The sequence below is a fragment of the Ambystoma mexicanum genome, chromosome 8, assembly GCF_040938575.1.
Source record: "Ambystoma mexicanum isolate Mex_15411 chromosome 8, UKY_AmexF1_1, whole genome shotgun sequence".
Taxonomy (NCBI): Eukaryota; Metazoa; Chordata; class Amphibia; order Caudata; family Ambystomatidae; genus Ambystoma; species Ambystoma mexicanum.
The window spans coordinates 407,669,867-407,693,180 of NC_090929.1; the positions used below are offsets into that span (position 1 = coordinate 407,669,867).

Below are 23,314 nucleotides of genomic sequence, written 5' to 3' on the forward strand. Positions count from 1 at the left end.
ATTTCTTGAATTAATCCCCCCACAGAATGCTTTACCTTTCAGATACTTGGTCCAGCCCTCCCTCCAGCTAGACAAATATGCATTTTCAACGATTACCAAATAACTTTAAAACTCCAAATCAACAAGTAATAAAATGTGTGTTCTTGCTCTCATGTGTTAAACTTAATCAGTGCAAAAATTAAACATTCTACCATAAACAGTTACTAATGGTTGTAAAGTGTCAGAAAACCTTTTTACAAGCAAGGAATTTGAAATGTTTGTCACAGCTTCAAATAAGTGCTGCGTTGACAGTTGGCTCAAGCAGCAAGAATTGTGACATCTGATTAGAGAGCAACTGTGATGTCATGCTCTTATTACAGGTAAATTGTCATGTTACAACAACCCTATAAAATTATTTTCAGGCTTTTTACGAGCTGTTCGGGAGAATTCTCAGAAATGTGCAAATTCCTCCCTCCTTAGAGACACCCAGCTATTTTGCTGGACTTTAACCTTGCAGTGAGAGACCATTTTCTCTCTCTCAGCCGGGTGTTACTCTGATTTGGTTATTTTGTTTCCTTTGGTTTTGGAGTCTGACAAACTCCATAGTCATCATCTTTTACATTGTGTCACACATGACCTTCAGTGAAGATGGCACAGGGAAGTCTTTCAGATTTCCCCAAAGTTTAAATACATTGTCTTGGTTAAACTACTGTTTCCAAGAGCAGTGAAGTGAAATTGGCTTTACTTGCATTGTAACTTTCTAGACCCAGCACACACCATCTTATAATAGAGTGCTGGAGGGGTTACTTAGTATCCCCTTTGTCTAGTTTCTCATGTTACCGTTTCTACGATTAATGGCTGGTGACGGTGGTTTACTTTTTACTACCATTGTGTGTTTTTACTGTGGGCTGCAATTGCAGCCTCATTAAAGCCCCCATGGGTGCCCATTTTGTCAAAATGGCCCAGTCTTTTTTCGGCATTTCTTGTTGGAAAGGTCCTTCTTGAGATTTACTGTGCGCGCCAAACCAGGTTTGGCCCCTTTGTTTGTTTTGTCTTTGGCGGGTTTCATTGCTGAAGCTCGCCTCTGGCTACAGTGTGTCTGGCAGGGGCAGGAAGTGAGGGAGGTGCCCGAAACTCCCTGTGCTTAATCTCCTAAGTGACAGGAATGCACTCTTAGGTGCTTGGTTGGCTGTCCTTGCAGGACAGCCACCCTGCTGTGTGCGTGACAGCTGGGCTGCGAATCAATGGGAGAAACCTGCATAAAAAGGCAAGGCTTTTTGCCTGGAAGGGAGAGTCGACCACTGGAACGAAGGAATCTGAAGAACAACCTGGAAGAGATGCCTGCTGCAACTCCTGGACCGTTGAGTTTGCCCGGTGAAGCCCTGCTGCTGTGCTGAAGCTCCGAATTTGCCTTGACTAGAGAAGCCCTGCAAGGACTACTCCCCCCTCCCCATCCCCGTCTTGGGTTGGTGGGGCAAATCAGCCCCAAAGCGAACTCATCTGGACATCCTCTCAGATCTGGCTGTACTTCCATTGCTGCTGCAGGAACCGATTGCCAGTGAGAGGAACACCAGAATCGAGTGTCTCGTTTTTAAGTCGGACCCGAGCTCCAGGAAGATCCTCTGGACTCCCAGGAAGCAGGACTGGCCAAGCCTGAGCCACCTCAACAGAGTGCTGGACCCCAGATGCGAGGAAAGTCCAACTCGGCAGCCGAGAACCACAGTGGTGATATTTGTGAGAGACGCAAGGAGCTGATACTGCAAAGTGCCGCTAATCTGAAGTTTGCCCATTGCTGCCGCTGATCTTCAATTCGTAGTGCAGGAGTCCCCAGACGTCCTCCCTCTTGTCCCCACGTGTCATAACTGGTAAATTCAGGTGTACTTTCCCGTGACCCCTCCTCACCTGTATCTTCAGGTGAACTGTTCCTTGTCTCCAGAATCTCTTTCCTCCGAGTCTTCTTTTCCTTGAAATTCTTCTTGATCTTGACAATTTTATCGTGCAGATAAGGACGGGCTCCACTGGAGGCCACCTTGGCAGGATATTGTTTCCTGACGAAAGGGAACCCCAGAAAGCCCACCTCGGGTACAGGGAAAAAGCTTCTTGGCACCAAAAAAACCCTGTTGTGGTCTGATCTGTTGCTGTATTAGGTGGTTCAAACGGTACAACTGCACGTCCACTGTGAGGATGACTGGAGGCTGGGTAAGTCCATAAGCGGCAATGCTAGATCAGCAGGATGGTCCAGGAGACTGACTGAAGGTAATGAGGTAACAAACAGGAGGAAAGAAGGTAAGCGAAAGTACAGGTAAAAGAAATATGGTGAAGAGCCAGAACGGCGGCGGCACAGCAAAGGGGGAACAACTCGGAGAACCCGGGAGTCCTCCGAGCGAAGGCAGAGGTCAGAGAGGAAGGCTAACACGAGAGAGAGAGAGAGACAGACAGAGAGAGAGAGAGAGCCAGAACGGCGGCGGCACAGCAAAGGGGGAACAACTCGGAGAACCCGGGAGTCCTCCGAGCGAAGGCAGAGGTCAGAGAGGAAGGCTAACACGAGAGAGAGAGAGAGAGAGAGAGAGAGAGAGAGACAGAGAGAGACAGAGAACGACTCAGGGAAAGGAACTGAGAGACCGTAGTAAGGAAGAAATTAGCCTTGTAGAAATCACAGCCGCCCGTGGAAGGGGGAGACTGACAAGGGCACCGGTACAAAGATTCAAGAAGCGCAAGTGGAAAACAAACAAGCGAAGAGGCAGAGCGCCAAGCGGGTACCAGGTAGAGAGATACAACGCGCCGAATGGAAGGCTGGGAGCGATGTTATAGCAACACCATCACAGACGGCCATCTTGGTAGAAGACTAGACTGTATCTAGTGCTTCTATGTAGTATTCAGCAACCTTGGTTACCTACGATGCGCTGAAGTCCATCAATGCCATACCTCCCAGGACTGCGGCATGACACCACGACTGAGGCCCAGGAACACCAGATCTGCAGACCTGCAACTAGAACCCAAGGCTGCTGGAGTCAGTTCTTCAAACCAAAAGGTATTGTAAATTAAGAGGTTGCTTACCTCTTGTCGTGTAGCGTTGAGACTTGTTTTGGTTGCCCTTGGTTGCTCTTTTGCAGAGTTGCTTGCAGCTTTGCTCCTCACAAGCCTAAACAGCTTGTGGTCCTTCACTGATCTTCATTTCTATAAACTTTTCTAAAAACATTGTGCAAGACGTTTACTTACCTGCAAGAATATCACCAGCTCCCCTAGACTTTGCTCAACTAACATTAGCTGTCCTGGCTCCCTAAAAGACTTCTTACATCTTTTCCTTACCTTTACCCCAGGAAAGGGTTAATTTACTTTGCATTGGAGGGTTTTAAAAGTACAAATTAGTTGTTAACCCCAGTTTTATTCCCATCTCAAATCTTTTGCCCCAAACTCAGTATTGCTCTAAATGTCCCAGTGATGAATCAATGGCCACACTGTCCTAGCTATTTAAGTTACCTGAGGGGGTAAGGAAGTGTGTGTGCCATCCCCAATGGGTATCATCTGATTTTAGAGAAACTAAGAGTGTGTTTCGAAGTCTATTTAAGTGTTACATGTTTTGCTCCCTTCTGAAGGCTTATAACTGACTGTTAAATTACTAAATAACTGTTTAATCAAGAAACCTTGAGAGTGTTTATTTGAATAACTGTCACTGTGAAACTCTGTTACAAACTTACAGCTCACGCGAGCATTGGAGGATGCCTTGTATTGGTCTTATGTGTGTAATGTTTGCATTGATGTAAGTTTAATTGACCTTTCTCAATCGGCGAAATGAAACGTACAAGAAAAAAAAAATAATAAATTGCATTGCCTCATTACGAAACCGGCGGTACACCTGCCTGTGCTAGCGGCAGGTTGCCGCCAGACTCATAATTTTGCGCCCCGGGAAGTTAGGTGCCGTAAAATGTTAGTCCCCATTCTCAAGGTCCCATAGGACTCTATGGGAGTGGGGACTCGGAAGCGCCGGCATCGTTGCGAACGGTGCCGGCGCTTCCGTGAAGAGTCTGCCTACCGTGGTCGCTGCACCCAGCAGGGTCAGACCTGTCGGGCGCAGCGGCCCCAGAGGCAAACACGTAGTGTGCAGGTCCGAAAACAAGGGTGCCGTGAGCTCACGGCACCCTCGTTTCCAGACCGGCAAACTTGTAATGAGGCCCATTGTATTCATTCAAATTCTTGCACATTATCAGCCACCATAGAACAAGCTGGCAGACAAGTGTGTAACCTGGACTCTGCCAAGATGTTCCCAAAATACGTCACCTCAGGATTGTTGAAGATCTGCCAGAGGTCATTGTGCAGCTTATCTGTCCTGTAATTCTCCAAGGAAAGGATGTGCCCGAAATTCTGTCTGTTTGTCACAAACATGAAGACGCCCTTCAGAGAAAAGGGATAATTGAAAGGTACGTTATAACCCCCCTAAAAAGGGATGAACAGAATCAACATCAAGTGTGGAATTGAACCTGACAATTATATGAAGATTGTTCGAGTTTAGATACAAAAGTAGAATAGGTGTTCCTTAGGTGGGACAATATTTCAATATCGCTGCAAGATATAATTTTTCTGTATGTCCTCACTTCAAGGAAGATTTTGTTATGTACAAGTGTTTTGTGGGTGTGATTACTCTTATAAATGATGCAAATGTATAGGTCTGATCTATAAACATTCTAAACTAGCTTACTTGCCCAAAATGATACCCTGCAATGAATGCGCTTTACAGTTAAAGTCCACCTACTCCCTCCCAAAAGAAACTTCTAACAGTCTTTTAAGACTTGGCAATGCCCATTCTTCGATGACCCTTCCAAAAATACCAAAAGCATCTCTCTCCCAGACCCCATCCTTGTCCCCCCAAAGAACAGCCCCCCCCTCCACAGACCCCAAATGCCAGTCTCCCCATCACATATCACAAAGACCTGCCTCCCCTTCACAGATTACTTAGGCCGATCCACAGTCAAGACCTCATACTCACCCGCTCGCGCACATTGTGGCAGAAAGCCATATCATGGTCCAGCCGGCCGCTGTAGTACAGATCTCTCTCCTTTAGCTCAGAGCGCAGTACGCTACCCTTCATAAGGTAAACATTGGAGATGTATGGAACATTCCAAACTCCACTGCAAACAAAAGGGGAGAGAAAAGATGGAATTCATATAAAGAAAGACAAGAGAGGAACAGATTGTCCCAAGGGGAAAACACTGGTTTCCACACGTGGAGAATCTGTGGTCCTTTAATTTTGCAGCAACTGCACTTTTGTCTCCCCCCATCTTCATGTCAACGCCATCCTACCCTCATTCATCCCACTCCCAAGGTCCTATGCCCCCAATGTGCGTCATCAACAAAGGCCCAAAGTGGTGGCATGATTTGTGTGTACAAAAATATGTCTGAATTGTGCCCTACAGAAGACCTTAAGAGAATACCAAACTCAAGCATGTGCTGCCATAGAAAGAACATGGCCAGGTACCACAGAGGACAGTGTCAGGGAACAAGGAAAGGGCTTGTGGGCGGTCATACATAGAGTCTCAGAGGGGCAGGCCATTCTGCCAAAGAGGGCAGGGACAGAGCACACCAGGAGTGTTACGGCAGTTTGCTACACCTGTAAATAAATCATTGAACAACGTGCCAGGTAGACTTACTGTTCTACAAGTTAGGTTTGCTAGAGTCCTGCAGGGGTGGATGGTCCACCCAAACATTGTTCAAGAACTGTTAAAACACTTCACAATGCTACAAGGATATCCTGGAAAGACTATCACTGCTCAATGGGTTTTTAGGATGCTTAATAGAAGAATCTGAATTGCAGCAACTTACACTCTCTGCCCCTGAACTATATCCACATAGTCCTCTGAACGGGCGTAGAAGCCATCTGCACTCAGTGCTCCCCAGAAATTGGACCACAGCTTTCCCAGAAGTCCCACAAGAGGAGCAATGATAGACCTGCAAAAGAAGAGACACGTGAGAGCAGTACACACTAAAAGGAACAATAATGCAAACTTTTTTCACGCGAGCAACTGCAAAAAAGGACAAATCAAGGACAACCAGCAGAAAAGATGTGCATCCATTGAATTTGATTGTGAGAAGACACCATCTCACCTTTAGATTCAAGGACATGACTCTGCGATGATGGTATAAACCAAGCAGAGCAAGACGGTCTGTGTGAGGAAGATGCCGTTATGTACAGTAATAAAAACCTGCCCAAAACATTGCAAACGTGGTCATGTAGCCAACAAAGCCCTCTCAAAAACAGGGCCGGGTGGCTAAAGGTACAGAAAACACTTTAGAATATGCAGTAAGGGAGCATTCATACAATGTAGTACTAAAAACATAGCCTTATCTTTACAGTGCAGGAAAAATGGAATGCAGAATTGCAGGCAAGTAGTTATAGGAAAGCACATCAGAAGTAGTCCAAAAGTTTACAAATAGTGTTAAAAGTAGAAGTTCCCCAAAACACTCCCACAGGGGAAGGGCAACTTTAACATTTCCAGATGCGATGCTGGACAGAAAACAAAAGGTGACCTAATTCTGGGGAATGGTGTAGCTGTCCGGAAGAATAGTGCATAGGACCAGTAGACAGGTTGTAGGGACATTGGCCAGCCGTGCAAGTCAGGTAAGTCTGGGATACGGTTCCAGCTAGGGGTCTTTGATCGATGTTCCTTCGGTTTTAATGTCCTTTGAAATAGTAGTCCTCTGGCGCGTTTTACCCAGGCCATCTGGCGTTTCCTCCTTCAATTCTGACCCAGCTGGTCCCAATAAGTAGGTCAAGGGGTGGTAGCAGTCAATGAGAAGGGTGAATTCTGTAGTTCACAGCAGCACTTTGTTGTCAGTGTGATCTTGGGCAGGCTGCCAAAGCAAAGCTTACACACGGTCGTGTTCTGGTAAAGGTACCTTCCCGGTGCTTCTGGACTCGTCCAGTGATTGACAAGGTTCAGGTGCCAGCAGAGCACAGACTATGCTCAATCACAATTGTGCACCCTTCAAATATTTGTCAGCAACAAACTTACTGGGCAAACACACAGCTGTGAACCAACACAGCTTATTAATGCGCTCACCAGATCGTCTCTGCTGGCTATGTCTGTATTCTTTCACACCAAAAGTCTGTATTCTTTCACAACAAAAAATAATGTTTGTCTTTTTTACTGCTTCACAGTTTGTAACGCACGAGTACCACTCGGGTATCCTGTGCCAGGCAACATAAGGTTCCCCTAATTTGCGCCTTGACAATTTAGGCTTGTTGCCACCAAAGACAAATGTTGTGTGCAACCGAGCTCCACAGGGATCACAACACACATACTAGCACCTTTAGTGAGGCCTTGGATGAGAACTCAATAAAGAAACTTTTCAGTGAACTAGTACACAAGAAAAAACGATTAGGGGGCTCATGTCGCGACTTTAGACCTAAACAGCTGATGACTGGAATCCCCCGGCAGAAGGGACAAAGTAGCCACTGGATTTTGGAAAGAAGGGGAAAGGGAAACTTACAACCAACTATCAGATTCAGGAGAGGAGTAAATATCAGGCCAATGGATGGTAGGCAAGGAATCTAAGAGGACAGATATTCAGACTTTTGGATCAGGATGTGTTGGGAGCAACATAGGCAATACATCTTCAGACTATCATATCTAAAAGGGGAAGAAACCCTCATATCAATATGGGATGAATCCAGCAGAAGACAATATGTGACCATTAAGCCTAAGCGATTAGACTGTCACCAATCAATCCTCCGTGAAAGGAGATTTTGACTAGATCAAATATCCAAGGACAGAAAATACCTCTTGTTATGACACTATTATGTCTAGTCAAATGCAATATATGCTTACGAACAGCAAACGTTACTGGATGCAGACTCATTTGTCAAAGTCTGTTAAAAAGCAAATGGGTGTTATGTTTCTCCGACTAGCCTGTGATATTCCTATTACACCAAGCTCCAAATGCAGTGCATTCCAGAAAATCATACAAGACTCTGGCTGTCTGCCTTCTCCCTGTATTTCAGAGATACTAGTGGACCAATACATCAGAACGGTTTGTGTATCAAAGAGAAAATATGATATGCAGCACTGTTAATAGAACACACACTACAAATTATTTGAGATACTGGCAGCACATGCAGTGCTTTAGGGCTACTGAGTATGACCAATTCCTTATTCCTTATTCTTGGAACAGTTGGCAGCGCTGACTATTTATTTGGTATTCTCTGCAGCTTGCATATGCATAAAGCAGATGCATGAATCAAGACCAGGCAGGCATAGTCTTTTCTATGAGAGGGTAAGTAGTTCTGGTAGAGAAACTGCGCTTGTAGGATGCAAATAGCCTGGAACGCACTAATGAATCCAAGGTGGCGGAAAGAAGAGACCTTCTGGCCAGTGAATTAGAAAGGGAGGAATGTGCCAGAAGAGGAGAATTTCTGGCCACTGTACTCGCGAGGAGAAGTGCACTTCTGACAACAGATACCAGAAAGGGGCACAGGGGAATCTTCCAGAAGAGGTTTATCAGGTTCTGGGGAAGGGTCAGGAATCTTATCCAGAGACGAAATTGTCTGAGTATCCGAAAGAAAGGACGGGCAATAGGATTAAAAAAAGATCTATTTCAACCAATAAAAGGAGCTAATTCGAAGAATTGAATCATGACCAAGTGCTGAAGAGCGGGGTGTTGTGAGAAGGAAGGAGCAGGTTTTGAGTCAAGGAGCAGGTTGTTAGTGGAGGTAAAGAAAGGGTTAACATGACTTGTAGAGAAGGGCACAAACAATGGGTTAACAGAGGCTGATGAATTGGGTTGGGGTATGCATTTGAATGTAAATAAAAATACAATACTCACTTGTTTTGTTCTACAAGGCTCTTCAAAATATTTGGGTTCTTGAGAACTACAGCTGCATCAAGGCTGAAATAATACTCACAGTCTGGAGACTGTCGACACATGTCCCTGAGAAGAACAGATGGAAGAGAAGAGGACTGTTAAACAAATCAGAAAGGGCAAGAGAGTTTGAGTGAAGGGGTGAAAGGAGATATGAGGAGGCAAACAGATGCACAATGGTACACAGACTGGTAAAAGAGGAAATGTAGACCGCAAAGGAACATAACCTCACACACACTTAATGCCTGTTCCACAGCTCTGCATATGTACGCCTCACTGGGCCACAGCAAACAGACTTTCTGACTAGAGACCATTCCTTGGACCCAAATACAAATATTTCATGCAGACATGCATGTGATCCCAGAATATACAAAGATCCCCAAAAATGTAAATCCTAATTCACAATAAGTGTGCTCGGTCTCTCCTCTGGACCCAAGCAGGAATCAAATTGCCATATTGAGATCAGCATGACAAGACCATGCGATATTCAACTGTATGCAGACCTAGTTCTGGATGCAAGCATGCCCATTTATAGGACCCCAACATACAAATGATTCCCTCAGAACTTCAGCATCTATAGTTCTTCCTGGGACCAGAGTTTACCCGCACACGCACAGCACTTAAAAGTGTACAGCCATTTCTTCTACTCCACATCCTTTCAAGAAACCAGGGTTCAAAGGCCCTTCTTTTGAATCTCCTGCATGCATGCTACACCTTTGACCACTTTGAGATCACCCCTGCACCTCTGGTCACAAGTACACCCATCACGCAACTCTAACACGCACAGAGTCTCCCTGAATCTAAGAATGTTCAGACCCTGCCTCGTACATTAGTATGCTCTGGAATGCAATTGTACATGTCCCTTTAGCCGTCCAGGACTCCACAGAGATCCACCTTTCTACGCTTAGGTTGTCTGCCCACCTTAAGTAATACTCACACAGCCATATTTCGAGCCTCGGCATTCTCGAGCGGTTCTTCTGGTGCAAGCACCTTCACTGCATTATACTCATTGCCATGCTCAGCCACAAATGCATCCACCCGAGACTGATGAAGGAACTCCTGAAAACAAAAAAATGACCTCTCATGACATGAGTGCTACAGGCTCATAACCAGTGACAAGCCCCAAGCTAACATGTAGACAGATTAAGTTCTAACACTCTATCCGGACAATACTTATTAATACTTTTATAAAGGGCCATGCTCAGGCTACAATGGGGAGGTACTGGGGGAGGGGGGTTATGAGAGGGGGTTGATTAAAACTCTGTTTGAACCCTGCTAAAAGCAACTTGTAATATCTAAATTGTCAAATTGCTGTTATTCATACATTTTCACAGAGGATCATTGGAACCCCAACCTGACATCCCTCAGTTGGCCTCTGATGAAATGCAGAGTGGAGTTCAAAGTCCTTTGCACCATCACTAAAGTCTACTGTGGAAAATACCCTAAAAATCTTCAAGCAATGGATAGATGATCTGACAACCGAAAGTAAGGCAAAAGCAGCATAGGACAAGAAGACTGAAATCCCAAGGTACACAGCTCTGGAACAGTCTTGCCTAACCACTCAATTAACAAGGAAACTACCAACAATTCAGGAAATACAATGCGCCTGGGCATAGCATAATTTTAAGCTTTCGCTCTACTTCATTGGAGCCAACCCATCCCTTCGTCTGATAAAAGGACTGGGCCTCATGTGACCATGGTGGCGGAGGGTTCTACTATGTCTACAGCATGGTTCTAAATTATCTACAGCCACCGGCTTTTGTCCCTGGTGCTACCTAACCGAAATTGCAACTGGAACAAGGTTACTCTAACAAAGATCATGCTCAGCCAACTGGGGGATGGTGTGGGGGTGACCTCGTACAACATATATGACACACATACCTATAAACAACCAGCTCTGAAAAGGCAAAAATCAAGCTTTTTTCAGGTGCAATAAAAATAATAAAGAATAAATTTAGTTATCTAGGAATCACATAGGTGACCATACATCCCGTCCCGGAAAGTAGGAAAAGGGGGCAGGCCTGTTTGCACCCACCCCTCTGCTAGGAACCTCTCATGTCACAAAGCCAACAGACAGATGGGGAGGGCCTATTGCCACTTGAACCCCACTGACAGCAGTGAGCAGGTATCACAAATACATTAATACATCACATTAATAAAGCCGGACAGGAAAGAAAAAAATAGGAGGCCTTACAGAAAGCAACCCTCCACCCCCCAATCAGGATTACCAGCCAACCTGGATATTCCAATCTGTAAGAGATGGGAATACATATAGTCACACCGATGCCGCTACTTTACATCTCCATAAAGAAATCAACATCCACACCTCATCTGAACAAACCAGGGCCAACATGAATTTCGAAGAGATTACAGTTAGCCTACACCCCTGCACTAGGACTACTCCTCCCAGACCTACACTATGACACGCCTACATGTTGGAGATGGGGAGTGGTGAGAGTTACCCAACCACTTGCTACAGAAACACACTGAAAAGGAACAACTGTTCATACAGCACCTCAACAAATCGGACCGGTGGGAGATAGCGGGTGGGGTGGCCTATAGGTACCCCGATGCTTCACCTCATGATCACACTTATCCCACAGAGCTATAGCACAACATCAGTAATACCTCAAAGATCTTGTATATGGTAGAGATGAACTTTATAAATCCTATGTAATATAACACAGGTAACGCCCGCACCCCAAAATACAGAGGAGAAGGAGTCCATCATGCTTCTGAGCATTTAAATGTTGAAATCCGGCAACTTCTTTATGTGAGGAAATCGAATGTCAATGTTCTGAGCTACATTTCCCAGCTTACAACTGTTCATTTCTTATGTAACACTTCAAAAAACAAATGTATTCCTTGCCACCTAGTTTAATTTGTTATGTCTTGTGAAAAGCAGACTACTCTAAACTGCATTACACATTTCTCTTTCAGCTCGGTCTGAGAGCTCTGCAGTGTGCTAAAATGTGCCTGTTTGTATTTGAGAGATGTCAGTCTTGGACTATCCAAAGTCAAGTTAATGCGATACTGATTTAATATGGCATTTTGAGATATTTATCTCAAGTCAAGAGATGGTTGAGTTTTTAGTTTTTGAAAAATGGACATGCACACAGGTTCTTTGTATGCTTGGATTCAGCAGTGCTATCACTAGGGGGCTGAAGATTAACACAGGGATTGCAATGTTCATGCGGCAAAAAACCAATAAGAGGAACTGGAAATTGAGGTTGTGTAGCGGACTGCATGGTCTTTGGCAGGGTTATTCAAACAAGCCTCTGCAGCATTAATTCCACTAGGAAGAGCCCCTCTTACCCTAAGCTACTGCATGGTCATTGGCCACCCGGTGACACTATTTGGCCATTGGTCACTAGGCAACAATTAGGCGCAGAATAGCAACTAGGTAGCCAAGAGGAAAACAAACCATCTAAGAGCCACTCAGCCCCTTGTCATCTTTACCCGGAATTATGCTTCTGGCACTTGTGTACATGCAGTGTAATGCTTATTTTATGTGCAGAAATTCTTCCTCTAGCTCAGGGTTCTGCAAACTTTTGCTCTCCAGATGTTTTAGACTACAACTACCATCAGTCCTACCCAACATAGTCCATGGTAGGGATCATAGTGAGCATGAGAGGCATAGTCCAAAACATATGGAGAGCCTCCGGTTGCAGACCCCTCTTCTAGCTCCATGTGTATGGAATGCTGATGTGGGACAGCTGGGAAGCTATATGATGTGCATACTGGGTATCTAGTTCTAGGATAGATCTTCCTGAAATATCTTTATGTAACCAAATAAAGACATCTCCTTTTCTTCTATAAGATTCTAGTATCTGTAGTGTGTTGCAGCATGCCTTCCCTCACTAGCATCCGTTGGGGCCAGAAGACTTACATGGTTGCGGATTAACAACTGTACCCTCTGCTTTGGGTACTGCAGGTTGTGCAGCCTCTTGAAGAACTCAGAAAGGAAGGGTGTTGGTTGTTCAATGAATATCCCGATTAAAACCAGAGGAAAGGAGTCTTCCTACAATCCACAGAAGTGAAAAAAGGAACATTGGTCAGGAACAGCATCAAGGTGAGTGGAAGACACCACATTAAAAATAAATAAATAAATAAAAGAAAACACAGCATGAAGCACAGCATGCATCCATCCCAGGAACACCAATAGACAGTATGAAGCCCACTGTGACAAACCTGGATAGAAGACGACAGAGAAAAGTACATAAGAGCTTGAGAAGAAACACAAACCAAGATGAATTAAAGTGTACACCAGCAAGTAGGAGGAACATGGAGTAGGATGAAGCACAGCATGCACCTACTTGAAGACTAGTACTCAGCGCAGAGTGTGTAGGAACTATACCCGAGACAGAATAGCCGGTGCCACCTGGTGAAAGACCATTACCATAAAACAGAGTATGAGGAAGAAGAGTACCGAGGATGGAGAGGGGCATTTACCACCCAGTGAATTACATTATTCAGGAAAGAAGGTACAATACACACAATCCAGAGGAACAATACCCAGGGGAAAAAAAGGCAGTGTAGAATAGCAGGAGCGTGTCAGCACACAAAACCATAAGACAACGAGGGTAGGCCCTCCTTCAGAGATAAGGCACCTTGACGGACTCCAAGCTCAACAGGCACTCTTACCTTGAAACCGGCAAGGTTCCGCAGTCCCTCATCACAAACAGTGCAGCCGGTCTCAAACGTCCACACGCGCGGGATATAGTTACCCAAATAGTTGAGCTGTAGCTGCATCATAAAAATGTTTTGTATTCAGTTTAGATCAGAGAAAGAAAAAAAAAATTCTCACCTAGTGTTCAAAACTACAGTTTCTTAAAGCCGAATCTGTTGTGGTTTATTCGTACATTTTGTGTTAGATAGCTGTACAGCTCATCATTGTGACAGGGAAGTGAGGGGGTGACAGAATTGCACACCAGATTACCTTTGTGGGTCCGTTTCCATGAATTAAGACAGGTAGCGTATCATGGACAATGTTCCGTGCTCTCACTTTTCCATTTTCAAACTTCAGAACAATATCATCTAAAAACAGCATGAAAACTAGTTACCAGACTGCGAGAGTAGGTGTTCATACCCGTGGAATGGCACTGGTGGTGATAATACTCAAGAGAGACACACACACACACACACACAGGATAGGGAGGATCGGGATTGAACAAATTTTCGAGGATCGGGATTGAACAAATTTTCCCAAACAAGTGCCTTCATTTATATGGCAAACACTACAACGGAACTTATTTTGTGTGGATTCCTAAAAGCACGTTCTATGGTCGGCATAAAAGCACTCCTTTTATTCTCCATAGGAGGATGACATTCTGAAACCACTCTTTTGGTATGAAACCTGTTACTAAATGATTATTCACATTTGCAGTAGGCAATTGACCCACGCAGCATGTGCTTTGCTAAAAAATATTGCACTAGATTTCTGTTAAAACACTTAGCAGATTTACAGGGAAGAATCCTAGCGCATGCCTGGCTCACCTACAGCTCCATTCAGATTTTGGAATATGCGACTTCGGTGATCTAAAGTCATGTTGAGTTTCTCCTAAAAGAAAAAAAAGAAAAGGTCATGTGAAATAATGCAAACACCTTTCCCTGAAATTCAGGCAGAACTGTCACACACACAGAACAAACCTCTACCTTCAAAGCCCCCACCACCACTACACATTTGGCTAGTTCTCTACAGACGCTCGGAGACGGTGAGTGTCATCTATATGTCTTATTTACCAGTGGACCAGCACACCGACAAACCTACTCCTCAACCCCCTCACCTCCATATACAACAGTCTTCCCCACACGTTCCACCTTCCATGCTTGTGAACACTGCGAGCATGGTTCAGATTACAACAGAGTCCTCTACCCAAAATCAAAAAGAAATAAAAAGAAAAAAAGACAAAATCAAAACAGTAGAATCCCAACAAATGCAACAGTAGAATACAAAGCATGAACAGTTCATATTTAAAGGCCCGTGAGCATGTAGCACCAACTAAAATTACATAGTAAGAAAACATAGCCAGTCTCCTTATTCCATAACAATGGTGTTCTGCGAATTCTACTCCCTGGAACAGACTCATTGCCATTATTCTCATAACATCCCATTTATTTATTTAAATTTGTATAGCGCACATCGGCCCAGGGGCATTGTGGCGCTTGTTATAGTATGCTCACTCAGTACAGGAATACATCACATCATGTAGGTAGGTTCAGTACAGGAATACATTACATCATGTGGGTAGGTTTGTTGCATTAAGAAACAGTCAATATATGAGTTACCTACAGTCAACATATGTTGAAATGGAGAAAAAAAAACGGGTTAGTTAAAAGCGTGGTTTTCAACAGTTTGCGGAAGGTGGTGTAGGATTTTTCGTTTCTTAGTGTGGGAGGTAGTGCGTTCCAGTTTTTTGGAGCTAGGTGTTGAAAGCTGGACCCACCGGCTTTGCTTCTTTTGAAGGTGGGTACGTATAACTGGTTGGTTAGATGGGATCTGGTGGGTCTGGTGGATGAGTTAATGGTGATCCTTTCGGAAAAGTAGGGAGGGGCATCTATGTGTGATGGCCATGGTTTTGAAAAGGAATGCGCTCTTTTACTGGAAGCCAATATGCATCTTTCCTGGCCTGGGCATTGAAGATTGGAAGGGTGAATATATTGTACAGTGTGGGGGCTGTGCATGAGCCCTGTCGGACTCCACAGTGGATGGTGGTTGGGGTGGCACAGGCGGAGTCTGAGAAGACTTTCATGAGTCGATCTATAAGGAAGGAAGTGACCCAGGAGATAGCTTGCAGAGAGAAGCGGGCCTTGTTTTTTAGTTGCATTCCTAGGATGTCGTAGTTGACCAGGTCGAAGGCAGCGGACAGATCAAGTAGGAGCAGAAGTGCAGGTTTACCCTTGTCCATGATGTCGCCGAGTTGTATTTTGAGATCGAGAAGGGCTGACTCAGTTCCGTGTCCTGGACGGAAGCCTGAATGTCTTTTACCTAGGATGGGATTTTCCTCCAAGTAATGCTGGATTTGCGTGTAGGCAACTTTATCCAGGAACTTGAGCAGGAAAGGGACGGTGGTGATGGGTCTGTAAGCATTTTCTGGGTCTACGGTGCGTTTTATGAGAAGTGGGTGCATCCAATCTTCTGTTAGGCTATCTGGAACTGAGTTGGAGTTGAAGGAGGCATTGATAAATGACTTGAGAAATGGTGCAAGTGTTTCTACGCAGTTTCTGACTAGTTTGGCGGGGCAGGCTTCACCTTTGCAGTTGGAGGGCTTGTTTTTATTCACAATTTCTATTACTTCTAGTTCAGAGATTTCTCGGAATTTGAAAGGTGTAATTGGGTCTTTTTTGGCTTCTGATTCTGTCTCAACGTGGGAGGCTGATTTGACGTACTGAATGAGGTTTTTGTGGTGGTCTAGGATTTTCTTCTGTAGGAGTTCGATTTTGTTTAGGAGGGCAGACTGAATGGTGTTGCACCATGTTCGATCTTTAAGGATCTCTTGTGTCTTGGTTGCTGGTGTGGATAGTTCTTTGAAAATGGCGAAGAGCTCTTTTGATTCAGTGCTGGCATGCGAGATTGCATCATTGTAAGCGGTAGATTTGGCAGTAATAATGGCTTTTTTGTATTGTTTAGCCAGTGATTGGTACAGGGATAGAGATGAGGCGTTGAGAGCTTTGCCATTTGTTCAGTGCCTTATGTTTTTTGGTGCACAGACCCCATGGTCTCATCTTGTACCCGGTCTCCACTACTTCCCCCTGGAACTTCTCGGCTCTACAGCAACTTCATCCATTCACAAGTCAGGCTTCCAACCACGACTACCATAAACCACACTCCCACCATTCCAATTCCACCTACACATATATCCATATTCCAAGCAGTAAAATGTTCAAATCTGACAGTCTTGTCAAACACCTCTTATTCTGACGGGATCAAAAACTTTGAACCTCCTTTACCAGGCAACACCTTTCTTTTATTCTTACAACGTCCCCCGGCTTGAATTTGCTCTTATCCACAATCAAAGAATGCAAATGTTTTTATTTTGTATTTGGCTGCTGCACACAAACATGATATCTGAAAATAAAGTGTGACGGGAGACCTAAGAATTACACTTTCCACGCCCGGATTAGATAGACAAGAGGACGTACAGGAAGAAATGCCTTAAGATTAATGAGAAGAAACGTTTAACACACATGCGACAGAAAGGGGTTTGGGGGGTCATATCTATAGAAACCCTTGCGTGTGAAAGTAGGACATTACACTTAGCCAAGAGAAAAAAAATAAAAAGATAGCAATCCACTGAGTTTTTTGCATTTTGACCCCAAGAGCATATGAGAAAGTAAGAAAAGTTAAAGGGTACAGCTCTTTTGCCCCATGGTATTAACTACATAGATATTGTTGGTCATTTAGGAGTCATGAAGGGCTTATGATATGCTTTGTCTGTCCATTTCCCCCTTCTAGGAGGATTTACTCGTGAATTCCATCCACGCTGGAAGTACTCCTTAAAGAGGCACTCGCTTTACCCCTCACCTAGTATCATTTTTCTAGTGACATACACTTTCAGCTGAAAGCACAAGGACTTCCTTTTGTAGCAGGAAATCAGTCAGCCGGTAGCTATGTTTCATTTACCTGCAGTCTCAGCTCACCAGGTGGCTAGAAGGTGGATCCACAGGCTTTGCTCTGGGCTGTTCTGAAGTACGGAATGTGTTGGGAGATGGTGGTTCTTTTCCAGTGTACACACACAAGTTGCATCAATAGTCAACTTGCATCTTTTCTGTAAGTCTGCTCTCTCGAAAATATTTTACAAGGCGTCACAATTTCTTCTGGATTTTGCGAGCACCTGGTGTATAGCTGTAGACGAAGGATTTCAAATAGGACTTTCCGTGGGACTGATATGCTGCTAGTTGGGTGTGAGAGCCAATGCCCGATTTATTGTTCTTTTCAGCCACATTTCAGATTACAGAAACAAATCAATCAGTAATTTTAGCAAATGCGCTTCTCTTTATGCTCCAGCTTATTTGATAAGTAGTGCCAGTCTTCATCCATTCTTGCCAGTGGTTACCAATTAGTTGGTTCCCAGATGAGGTTTTTTTGGTGGGACTACTGGACATTGCAAACTTCCTTGATTCAAGGCCCACATTTTCATATCCTACATTATGTTCTCGACAGGTTGAGGGCATTCACAAGACTCTTTTCTATGTCCCAGATCTAACCACCATATGGCTGGATACTTGTCACCTTTTCATCAACGACACCTGGGAAGAGGCTGATGCCCCCCGCTGTTTGGCAAGATTGTAGTAACCCTGTGGGAGACTGCACCAGCCTTGTCCTCTTGGCAATAGGTAACCCAACCTTTGGTAGAGGCCTGTACTACACAAGTTGGTAGAGAGATTTAGCAGCCAGGCTTATCTCAAGAAGGGCGAATGTGAGCGGAAGTGTTGTAACAGGGCTTCACTGTTCAAAAGTCAAATACCACATACTCGAGGTTTCTTGATAAAAATAATTTTAACAGTCAGTATTAAAATAAGCCTTCCTTAGAAAGGAGAAAGATTTAACACTTAAATACACTTTCAAAAATACACTTTCTCAGTTTCAGTAAATAAGTAGATACCCTTTTGGAATGGGACACAGACACTTCCTACACCCTACGGTGACTTCAATTGCTAGGAGAATGTGGACATTAAATTATCACTTGTACGTTTAAAGGAATACAGAAAGTTGTGGCAAAAGGAAAAGGTTAGGGAAGGAAACAAGGTTAACAAGTTTCTCAAACAGGTAAGCACTTTTCAATCCCCCAATGCAATGTAGTTTAACCCTTTCCCAGCTATACAAGTAAGGTATGTATGACTTTTGGAGTGACAGTTAAACTAAGTCAGAGGGTAAGAAGAGTCATCAGGGAACAATGACAGCCAAAGTCAATTGAGCAAACTCTACGGCAGCTGAGGCTCTTCTTGAAGATTAGCACAAAAGTCTTGCACAATGTTAGAGAGAGTTTGTGGTTAAAGAAATACTGTTGGGCCACTAGCTGGGAGGCTTGTGAAGGGCAAAGCTGCAAACAACTCTGCAAAAGGCAGCAAATGCAAGTCTCAACTGAGAGCGAGCAAGCTACACACAACAAGAAGTACCCCTAGTTCACATTACCTTGAGTCTGAAGAAAGGTTCCAGCTGGCTTCTGTTCCTGTTGTAGTTCCTGCAGATCCTGTTGTTCCTGGGCCTCTGTTGTGGAAACAAGAGGGAAGACATCTGGGGACTTCTGCACTACGGTTTGAAGGTCGGAGGCAGCAATGGACTGGGCACACTTCAGATCAGCTGCACTTCGTGGTTTCAGCTACTCGCCTATAGCACCACTGCGGTTCTTGGATGCCTTGTGGACTTCCCTTGCTTCTGGGGTCCAGCACTCTGTTGAGGTAGCTCAGGCTTGGCTAGTCCTGCTTTGAGGGAGTGCGCAGGATCTTCCTGGAGCTCGGGTCCAGCTTAAAAACGATACACTCGTGGCTGTCCCCTGGCACTCGGTACCAGCATCCTTGAAGAAGTACAGCCAACAGGGTGAGGGGTTCCAGGCAAGTTCATCTTGGGACAGATTGGTCCCACCAACCCAAAGGGAAAAATCATCCTTGCAGGGCTTCTCTAGTCGATTAGAAATTCAGAGCTTCAGCAATGCTGCAGGGTTTCACCAGGCAAGCCAACATTCCAGGAGGGTGCAGCAAGCTTCTCTTAGTTTCTTCTTCGGTTCCTTCATCCAGTGGTCGACTGCCTTCCTTTCAAGTGACCTCGCCTTTTATACAAGTTTCTCCCATTCATTTGCAGCCTAGCTGTCACTCACACAGCAGTGTGGCTGTCCTCTAGGGACAACCAGCAAACCAATCACCTTTGGGTGCATTCCTGTAACCAAGGAGACTAAGCACATCGGGAACCTCCCTTGCTTCCTGCCCTGCCAGGAACGCTGGAGCCAGAGGCGGGCTTCAGCAGTGAACCCCGCCAAAGACAAAGCAAACAATGGGACCAAACCTGGTTTGGCGCACAGAGTAAATCTCAAGAAGGACCTTTACAAGAAGAAATGGTGAAAAAAGAAAGACCAGGGCCATTTTGACAAAATGGGCACCCATGGGTGCAATACTGCAGCTGAGGATTCAGTCTGCGATAATAAAGCACAATGGTAGGAAAAATAAACCACTGCCACCAGCCATTAATTGTAGAAAGGGTAACATAAAAATGTTACATGAGAAAGTAGACGAAGGAGATTTAAGTAACCCCTCCAGTACTCCACTCCAAAACCAAAAGAAAGAGTTCAAGTCAAAGTAAAATAAATGAGCGGGAAAAAAGATCTCCCTATAGGATTAAACATTAAAAGTCTGAAAGTCCATCAAAAGAGCCAGGGGTCTCCAAGGTGGAAGGGAATTAACACATTTCTAAGAATTCTCCCTAACACCTGCCCCCAAAAAAACAGCAAAATTAAAAGGTTGCACTTGCCGCTGCTTTCAAGTTTTGATTCCTGAATAAAGCCACCTTTTCAACATCATAACTTCTATGGTGCACCTAACATGACCAACATGCACCCATGCTAGCCCAAATCACTCTTCCCTCTCAGATGGAATAAGTGGCACTTATTTATTTAGAAGCTTATAGATCGCGCCAAGCCCACAGGCATCTGGGCGCTTTCTAACAGAGTGCAGAGGTTACAGTTGTTACAAAGCAGGTACAGGACAGACACAGATAATGGCATTTACAAAAAGATGGCAAATGCAACAGTAGAATACAAAGCATGAACAGTTCATATTTAAAGGCCCGTGAGCATGTAGCACCAACTAAAATTACATAGTAAGAAAACATAGCCAGTCTCCTTATTCCATAACAATGGTGTTCTGCGAATTCTACTCCCTGGAACAGACTCATTGCCATTATTCTCATAACATCCCATTTATTTATTTAAATTTGTATAGCGCACATCGGCCCAGGGGCATTGTGGCGCTTGTTATAGTATGCTCACTCAGTACAGGAATACATCACATCATGTAGGTAGGTTCAGTACAGGAATACATTACATCATGTGGGTAGGTTTGTTGCATTAAGAAACAGTCAATATATGAGTTACCTACAGTCAACATATGTTGAAATGGAGAAAAAAAAACGGGTTAGTTAAAAGCGTGGTTTTCAACAGTTTGCGGAAGGTGGTGTAGGATTTTTCGTTTCTTAGTGTGGGAGGTAGTGCGTTCCAGTTTTTTGGAGCTAGGTGTTGAAAGCTGGACCCACCGGCTTTGCTTCTTTTGAAGGTGGGTACGTATAACTGGTTGGTTAGATGGGATCTGGTGGGTCTGGTGGATGAGTTAATGGTGATCCTTTCGGAAAAGTAGGGAGGGGCATCTATGTGTGATGGCCATGGTTTTGAAAAGGAATGCGCTCTTTTACTGGAAGCCAATATGCATCTTTCCTGGCCTGGGCATTGAAGATTGGAAGGGTGAATATATTGTACAGTGTGGGGGCTGTGCATGAGCCCTGTCGGACTCCACAGTGGATGGTGGTTGGGGTGGCACAGGCGGAGTCTGAGAAGACTTTCATGAGTCGATCTATAAGGAAGGAAGTGACCCAGGAGATAGCTTGCAGAGAGAAGCGGGCCTTGTTTTTTAGTTGCATTCCTAGGATGTCGTAGTTGACCAGGTCGAAGGCAGCGGACAGATCAAGTAGGAGCAGAAGTGCAGGTTTACCCTTGTCCATGATGTCGCCGAGTTGTATTTTGAGATCGAGAAGGGCTGACTCAGTTCCGTGTCCTGGACGGAAGCCTGAATGTCTTTTACCTAGGATGGGATTTTCCTCCAAGTAATGCTGGATTTGCGTGTAGGCAACTTTATCCAGGAACTTGAGCAGGAAAGGGACGGTGGTGATGGGTCTGTAAGCATTTTCTGGGTCTACGGTGCGTTTTATGAGAAGTGGGTGCATCCAATCTTCTGTTAGGCTATCTGGAACTGAGTTGGAGTTGAAGGAGGCATTGATAAATGACTTGAGAAATGGTGCAAGTGTTTCTACGCAGTTTCTGACTAGTTTGGCGGGGCAGGCTTCACCTTTGCAGTTGGAGGGCTTGTTTTTATTCACAATTTCTATTACTTCTAGTTCAGAGATTTCTCGGAATTTGAAAGGTGTAATTGGGTCTTTTTTGGCTTCTGATTCTGTCTCAACGTGGGAGGCTGATTTGACGTACTGAATGAGGTTTTTGTGGTGGTCTAGGATTTTCTTCTGTAGGAGTTCGATTTTGTTTAGGAGGGCAGACTGAATGGTGTTGCACCATGTTCGATCTTTAAGGATCTCTTGTGTCTTGGTTGCTGGTGTGGATAGTTCTTTGAAAATGGCGAAGAGCTCTTTTGATTCAGTGCTGGCATGCGAGATTGCATCATTGTAAGCGGTAGATTTGGCAGTAATAATGGCTTTTTTGTATTGTTTAGCCAGTGATTGGTACAGGGATAGAGATGAGGCGTTGAGAGCTTTGCCATTTGTTCAGTGCCTTATGTTTTTTGGTGCACAGACCCCATGGTCTCATCTTGTACCCGGTCTCCACTACTTCCCCCTGGAACTTCTCGGCTCTACAGCAACTTCATCCATTCACAAGTCAGGCTTCCAACCACGACTACCATAAACCACACTCCCACCATTCCAATTCCACCTACACATATATCCATATTCCAAGCAGTAAAATGTTCAAATCTGACAGTCTTGTCAAACACCTCTTATTCTGACGGGATCAAAAACTTTGAACCTCCTTTACCAGGCAACACCTTTCTTTTATTCTTACAACGTCCCCCGGCTTGAATTTGCTCTTATCCACAATCAAAGAATGCAAATGTTTTTATTTTGTATTTGGCTGCTGCACACAAACATGATATCTGAAAATAAAGTGTGACGGGAGACCTAAGAATTACACTTTCCACGCCCGGATTAGATAGACAAGAGGACGTACAGGAAGAAATGCCTTAAGATTAATGAGAAGAAACGTTTAACACACATGCGACAGAAAGGGGTTTGGGGGGTCATATCTATAGAAACCCTTGCGTGTGAAAGTAGGACATTACACTTAGCCAAGAGAAAAAAAATAAAAAGATAGCAATCCACTGAGTTTTTTGCATTTTGACCCCAAGAGCATATGAGAAAGTAAGAAAAGTTAAAGGGTACAGCTCTTTTGCCCCATGGTATTAACTACATAGATATTGTTGGTCATTTAGGAGTCATGAAGGGCTTATGATATGCTTTGTCTGTCCATTTCCCCCTTCTAGGAGGATTTACTCGTGAATTCCATCCACGCTGGAAGTACTCCTTAAAGAGGCACTCGCTTTACCCCTCACCTAGTATCATTTTTCTAGTGACATACACTTTCAGCTGAAAGCACAAGGACTTCCTTTTGTAGCAGGAAATCAGTCAGCCGGTAGCTATGTTTCATTTACCTGCAGTCTCAGCTCACCAGGTGGCTAGAAGGTGGATCCACAGGCTTTGCTCTGGGCTGTT

At 44.4% G+C, this 23,314-nt stretch overlaps 1 protein-coding gene across 1 annotated transcript in view; it reads right to left on the bottom strand.

Moving 5' to 3' along the window:
* The window catches only part of PLOD1 (procollagen-lysine,2-oxoglutarate 5-dioxygenase 1), a 103,374-nt gene that overhangs the window by 60,515 nt on the left and 19,545 nt on the right, over window positions 1-23,314 (bottom strand). The window contains exons 6-14 of the mRNA XM_069609908.1: window positions 14,329-14,392; window positions 13,772-13,869; window positions 13,477-13,578; window positions 12,722-12,853; window positions 9,770-9,891; window positions 8,797-8,901; window positions 5,797-5,922; window positions 4,964-5,105; window positions 4,258-4,371 (exon numbers count right to left, since the gene is read on the bottom strand). Coding sequence (XP_069466009.1) covers window positions 4,258-4,371; window positions 4,964-5,105; window positions 5,797-5,922; window positions 8,797-8,901; window positions 9,770-9,891; window positions 12,722-12,853; window positions 13,477-13,578; window positions 13,772-13,869; window positions 14,329-14,392 — 1,005 coding nt within the window. The remainder of the gene's footprint in view (window positions 1-4,257; window positions 4,372-4,963; window positions 5,106-5,796; window positions 5,923-8,796; window positions 8,902-9,769; window positions 9,892-12,721; window positions 12,854-13,476; window positions 13,579-13,771; window positions 13,870-14,328; window positions 14,393-23,314) is intronic.